Source organism: Embiotoca jacksoni, unplaced genomic scaffold, assembly GCF_022577435.1.
Source record: "Embiotoca jacksoni isolate LCO1_2020_lvr unplaced genomic scaffold, fEmbJac1.0.p SCAF_40, whole genome shotgun sequence".
Classification (NCBI taxonomy): Eukaryota; Metazoa; Chordata; class Actinopteri; family Embiotocidae; genus Embiotoca; species Embiotoca jacksoni.
The window spans coordinates 3,032,501-3,039,501 of NW_027185393.1; the positions used below are offsets into that span (position 1 = coordinate 3,032,501).

The following is a 7,001-nucleotide window of genomic DNA, read 5'->3' on the forward strand; positions in this document are numbered from 1 at the left end:
AGTGGCCAGAAAAAAGCCATTGCTTAAAGAAAAAAATAAGCAAACACGTTTGGTGTTCACCAAAAGGCATGTGGGAGACTCCCCAAACATATGGAAGAAGGTACTCTGGTCAGATGAGACTAAAATTGAGCTTTTTGGCCATCAAGGAAAACGCTATGTCTGGCGCAAACCCAACACCTCTCATCACCCCGAGAACACCATCCCCACAGTGAAGCATGGTGGTGGCAGCATCATGCTGTGGGGATGTTTTTCATCAGCAGGGACTGGGAAACTGGTCAGAATTGAAGGAATGATGGATGGCGCTAAATACAGGGAAATTCTTGAGGGAAACCTGTTTCAGTCTTCCAGAGATTTGAGACTGGGACGGAGGTTCACCTTCCAGCAGGACAATGACCCTAAGCACACTGCTAAAGCAACACTCGAGTGGTTTAAGGGGAAACATTTAAATGTCTTGGAATGGCCTAGTCAAAGCCCAGACCTCAATCCAATTGAGAATCTGTGGTATGACTTAAAGATTGCTGTACACCAGCGAAACCCATCCAACTTGAAGGAGCTGGAGCAGTTTTGCCTTGAAGAATGGGCAAAAATCCCAGTGGCTAGATGTGCCAAGCTTATAGATACATACCCCAAGAGACTTGCAGCTGTAATTGCTGCAAAAGGGGGCTCTACAAAGTATTGACTTTTTTTTTGGGGGGGGGGGGGGGGGGGGGGGTGAATAGTGATGCACGCTCAAGTTTTCTGTTTTTTTGTCTTATTTCTTGTTTGTTTCACAATAAAACATATTTTGCATCTTCAAAGTGGTAGGCATGTTGTGTAAATCAAATGATACAACCCCCCCCCCCCCAAAAAAAAAAAATCAATTTTAATTCCAGGTTGTAAGGCAACAAAAAAAGAAATACGCCAAGGGGGGGGGTCAATACTTTTGCAAGGCACTGTATACACTCATACATACACACACACACACACACACACTACAATTTTGGATCCATCAGGCCTCAGGACAGTTGTCCACTTCACCTCAGTCCATCTTCAATGATCTCGGTCCAGAGAAGGCGGCGGTGTTTCTGGATCATGTTTCTATCTGGTTTCTTCTTTGGAGAGTTTTAACCTGCATTTGTGGACGCAGCGATGAACTGTGTTCACAGACGATGGTTTTCACAAGTGTTCCTGAGCCCATGCAGTGATTTCCACTCCAGAATAGTGTGTTTTTAATGCAGTGCTGCCTGAGGGCCCGAAGATCACCACCATCCAATATTGGTTTCCAGCCTTGTCCCTTGTGTTCAGAGATTTCTCCAGATTCTCTGAATCTTTTAATGATATTATGAACCGTAGACGATGAAATCCACTAATTCTTTGTAGTTTTACGTTGAAGAACATTATTCTTAGATTGTTGAACTATTTTCCCAACAGTCTTTCAGAGTGGTGAACCTCTCCCCATCTTCACTGCTGAGAGACTCCGCCTCTCTGAAATCATCTTTTTATACCCAATCATGTTACTGATCTGTTGCCATGATAACCTCATTAGTTGTCAGATGTTCCACCAGGTGTTTTTATTTCTTAGTCATTACACAACTTTTTTGAGATGTGTTGCTGCAATAAAATTTTAAATGAGCAGATATTGTTCATTAAACAATAAAATGTCTCAGTTTCAACGTTTGATATGTTGTCTTGGGTCTATCTTTAATTAAATATAAGTTTGTGGAATTTGTAAATCATTCCATTGTTACAGTTGGGAGTATTTGATCAGAAGTTGTCAGTGAAGTTTTACCATGCTGTAGAACTGCCTCTCTCGAGGACCTCTGGGTGGCGGCTGCAGCTGCTTCAGGACCGTTCCATCCGGGTGCTGCAGGATACCTGAAACAACACAAACATGTCAGAGTATAACGGATGAGGAGTGAACACCTTCAGGAAGAAACCAGGAGCTGCTGTTACAGAATCCCTGGGAGAATATCGGCTACTGGTTCACAGACTTAAACAGAGTCCAAACAGAGAGTCCAAACAGAGTCTAAAAAGAGAGTCGTAACAGAGTCCAAACAGAGTATCCAGTCATAACAGAGTCCAAACAGAGTCTAAAAAGAGAGTCCAAACAGAGTGTCCAAATGGAGAGACCAAACAGAGAGACCAAACAGAGAGACCAAACAGAGAGTCCAAACAGATTCTAAAAAGAGAGTCGTAACAGAGTATCCAGAGTCATAACAGAGTCTAAAAAGAGAGTCCAAACAGAGAGTCCAAACAGAGTCTAAACAGAGAGTCCAAACAGAGTGTACAGAGTCCAAACGGAGAGTCCAAACAGAGTCCAAACAGAGTGTCCAGAGTCCAAACAGAGTCTAAACAGAGAGTCCAAACAAAGTCCAAACAGTCTAAACAGAGTCCAAACAGAGAGTCTAAACAGAGTCCAAACAGAGTCCAAAAAGAGTCCAGAGTCCAAACAGAGAGTCCAAACACAGTGTCCAGAGTGTCCAAACAGAGTCTAAACAGAGTCATCTCTTCCTGCAGTAGACCTGAGGTTCATGTAGAAACTACTGGAGCAGCTGTTGACCAATCAGTAATGACTACAGGGTGCTCCTCTACCACCACTGGAACTACATTTAAAAAGAACACCTGACCATGACATCACCATGCTGGTCTGTGATTGGTCCAACTTTAACATGAACAGAGTTCCAAGACTGTGATCAACAGTGTTTTAAAACGACACATTGATACGGTAATGAAACTCTGCTGGTCCAGAGGTCTGTCTCTACTCACTGCTGAAGCTGTAGTTTACAGGAATATCTGTCAGAAGTCAGAAATGTGTCTGTAAGGATATACATTATGAAACATCGATGGTTGAGACAGCTTGAGTCCTGACAGCTCAGAGGATCTATACAATCAGCACAGTTAGTGTAAAAAAATACATATATATATATACACACACACACACACACACACATATATAAATATAAAAATGTATTTATTTACATGGTCACGGTCTCCTGCTCAGAATAATAATCACGTTATTCAGTTACATGTTTCTGTGAAATGTGGTCATAATTATAATTAATTCATTAATAAATAATTCATTGAGTTATGGCCACAAACAAATCAGTTCATCCCTGAGAGGTCACAGTGACCTTTAACCTCTGACCTTTTACAGCAGCTCCCCCCGAGTGTGTTTTGTTTTAAGTATTTTTCTTTCTTTCTCCTCTCTTCGGAGTTGTTGTTTTTTTCTTCTTCACATGTGTTAAGTGAACGGTCAGACAATGGACCGTAATTTTTCCACTTTTCTGGTAGGGGGCATTGTTATTGTTTACTCTCGTTGACTGTACAATAACTCACCTCTGGCAAAATCCATCACACAACAATAACACTGTTGTCTGTGTTCTTGGTTGTTTGTATATAAAATATATAGATATGTACTGTACTGTATATACTGTGCATTTTATATTTTTTACTGCTATTTTATTGCTTTCTAGTATTCTATTATTATCTTATTGCTTCCTGTATGCTGCTGTAGTGAAAAAATTTCCCCTCTGGGATTAATAAAGTAACTACCTAACCTAACCTAGAGTCAACTCCCTCCATTGTGGATGCCAAGTGAACATTGGTGCTACATTCCCTCCCAGATATCCTGATCATGACCTCTGATTACTTCCTGGAGGTGTTCCTGTGATATCATGTTCACAGTGGGAAATCGATATGAGCGCACAGTGACCTTTGACCTTTGTTCAATTAGATCAGCTCATTGTTGGTACCAAGTGTGAAGAAGTTTCTTCAAGGTTTTCTTAAGATATCACATTCACGAGAACAAGACGTAGGATCACAGTGACCTTTGACCACTTGTTTGTTCAGACGTTCGTTAGCAGTCGTGTGTCATTAGTGCTTCAGATTAATCACAGAAGAGTTCTGACCTTCGTCTCGGAGAGAATTATCAAGTCGACCTCTGACCTCATCTGGACATTGATTTGCTGCGGCAGTAAAATTCACCACCACGTGTGCACAGTTACTTTGGAGAGCAACTTGCTGGGCCTGAACCGCATGGTAACCATGACAACACACGGACCTGCTGACTCACACTGGCACAGGGCCCGATGTAGTTCAGGACCTGCAGGTTCTGGTTCTGAATGAGAACATGTAGGTCCGGAGAATCAGACCCCTGACCTGAGCAGCTAGACACCTCCTCTGATTTTAAATCCACTTCCCTCACAGACCATAATAACCCTCCACACACACATTTAAACAGGGAGGAGTACAGTGCAGTCTGCAATACAAGATCAACAACATTCCTGAATAACTACAGACACTCCCATCATCCTCTCCGGCTGCTAGGAAGTCACCTGACCTGTTAATCATCACTCAGAGATAAGATTGTTCCACACTCCTGTTGAATGGACTCATGTTTCCAGAAGGAATGAATTCATCTGACACACAACCAGCTCACCTTTCACCTTTACATGGCCAATGAAGGTGTAGCAGGTGTAGCAAATGTAGCAAGTGTAGCAAATGTAGCAGGTGTAGTGGATATAGCAGGTGTAGTGAATATAGCAGGTGTAGATATGGCAAGTGTGGTTGATGTTGCAGGTGTTGCAGGTGTAGCAGATGTAGTAGTAGATGTAGCAGGTGTAATAAACGTAGTAGTAGATGTAGCAGGTATAATAAATGTAGTAGTAGATGTAGCAGGTGTAGTAAATGTAGTAGTAGATGTAGCAGGTGTAGTAAATGTAGTAGTAGTAGATGTAGTAGTAGATGTAGCAGGTGGAGTAAACATAGTAGTAGATGTCGTAGTAGATGCAGCAGGTGGGGTAGATATAGTAGTAGATGTAGCAGGTGGAGTAGATATAGCAGTAGATGTAGCGGGTGGAGTAGATATAGTAGTAGATGTAGCGGGTGGAGTAGATATAGTAGTAGATGTAGCAGGTGGACTATCTGTGACAGATCACCTACTTCCTGTGAACAGGTGGATGAATGACGTCATTTACATGCTGCTCCTTCACGCAGGTAGAAACCACCTGATTTAAACACAGAAACACACCTGCAGCAGAGGACAGGTGTGTCCTGCTGTGAAAGTACTCTGAGGGTTAATTGTGAGCCTGACAGGAGGCACGATGTCCCCGTGGACACGATGTCCCCCGTGGACCCAGTGAGAGGACAGTGTGCGGGTTCGGACCAGGAAGTGCCGTGACTCACCCACTTTGTCCACTCCGTACTTGTGACCCGCCACCTGGTGCGACAGCGGGACGCAGCCGTCCAGGTGAGCCGGGTCCTGGGGCCGCAGGACGGGCTTGTCTTTAGCGAGTCGCGGGGTCAAGCTGACCCCGACAGCGGCTGAGCCGGGGGTCAGTTCCAGTCTGCCGAGCGCCAGAGAGGACTCCATCCTCCCCGGATGTTGAACAAAATAAAAGATTCAAAATAAAAAGAGAGGGTGAAGGTCTTTGTACAAACTAAAATAAATGTAAAAGTCACGGATGTTCACATTCTGTTATTATGTAAGCACTGAAATGCAGCCCAGTGGTCGGGAAGCCTCCGAGCTCCCGTCCACACGAACCCGGCGCGGCAGCCTCGGTCCCGGTCTCCGGTGGCGGACAGCACCGCTGTGGTCCCCCGTTGCGTCCGGCTGTGAAGCAGGGCCCCCGGAGCCGCGCGCATCGACTGGTGTTCATATCGCGGACGGCAGCAGAAGTACACCCTGACCACATCCCACTTCCGACCAGCGTCAAGGGCGCGCGCTGCCCGGCACAATTTCCGTTCGCAGCTTCCAAAATAAAAGCACCGAAGCCGTGCAGGTACCGAAATGTCCACGGGAGTAAAAGTAGGTTCTCTTACATGAAAACTGGGCCGGCGGGGGGTCACGTACCGATCTGCTCGGTCCCCACCTCCATTTTTACATTAAACGCTCCTATGCCAGCTTCCGGTGTGGTGTGTCCGGGTCAGGTGTGCCGCTGCTCGTCCTCCCTCACGGTGGACATCCACCCGGCGGAGACACTGAAGGACCGGAGATGCTCAAAGAGGCTGTTCAGTCCGGGTCCGGGTCCGGTCCAAGTAGCTGCTGCACGAGCCCGTCCTCACGTCACACACCGACCGACCTGCGGGACATCACACGTGCCGTACGGCCGCCTTCCACGAGGACGTCTGTGAGGTGAAGCGGCGCACAGCATCGGTACCGGTGGTCCTACCGTCCACGATGTGAAGCGGGTCGGCGGAGTCCTGCTCGGACACACAAATCCAGGTCAGTGTGGGCGGCTTCCTCTGACGTCACCAGCTGCGTCCACAGCAGCCCACACGTTTGCGACACCTGCCACGACTGTCGCAAAAACTTCCTGTTATCCACCGACGGCAGCCTTACAGACCTGAGGCGGCACGTGCACGTCCACAACCCATCAGATCACATCGTTATCAGTCATAAGTACATTTACTCGAATACTCTCTGAAGTACAGCTCCAAGAAGGGTGACTGCTGCCTTGTCCTTCATGTTGTCCTCCACGTTGTCCTCTGTCCTCCATGTTATCCTCCACGTTGTCCTCTGTCCTCCATGTTATCCTCTGTCCTCCATGTTATCCTCCAGGTCCTCCACGTTGTCCTCTGTCCTCCATGTTGTCCTCTGTCCTCCATGTTATCCTCCACGTTGTCCTCTGTCCTCCATGTTGTCCTCTGTCCTCCATGTTATCCTCCAGGTCCTCCACGTTGTCCTCTGTCATCCACGTTGTCCTCTGTCCTCCATGTTATCCTCTGTCCTCCATGTTGTCCCCTGTCCTCCATGTTGTCCCCCACGTTGTCCTCTGTCCTCCATGTTGTCCCCTGTCCTCCATGTTGTCCTCTGTCCTCCATGTTATCCTCCAGGTCCTCCACGTTGTCCTCTGTCCTTCATGCTATCCTCCAGGTCCTCCACGTTGTCCTCCATATTGTCCTCTACGTTATCCTCTGTCGTCCATGTTGTCCTCTGTCCTCCATGTTGTCCACCATGTTGTCCTCCGTCCTCCACGTTGTCCTCCATGTTTTCCTGAGGATCTGATCCTGATGAAGTAACA

At 46.5% G+C, this 7,001-nt stretch overlaps 1 protein-coding gene across 1 annotated transcript in view; it reads right to left on the reverse strand.

Moving 5' to 3' along the window:
• Nucleotides 1-6,230, reverse strand: part of ipmkb (inositol polyphosphate multikinase b) — a 19,454-nt gene extending 13,224 nt beyond the window's left edge. Inside the window, exons 1-2 of the mRNA XM_069168538.1 lie at nt 5,164-6,230; nt 1,769-1,854 (exon numbers count right to left, since the gene is read on the reverse strand). Coding sequence (XP_069024639.1) covers nt 1,769-1,854; nt 5,164-5,350 — 273 coding nt within the window. The 5' untranslated portion in view covers nt 5,351-6,230. The remainder of the gene's footprint in view (nt 1-1,768; nt 1,855-5,163) is intronic.
• Between the last annotated feature and the right edge of the window lie 771 nt (nt 6,231-7,001).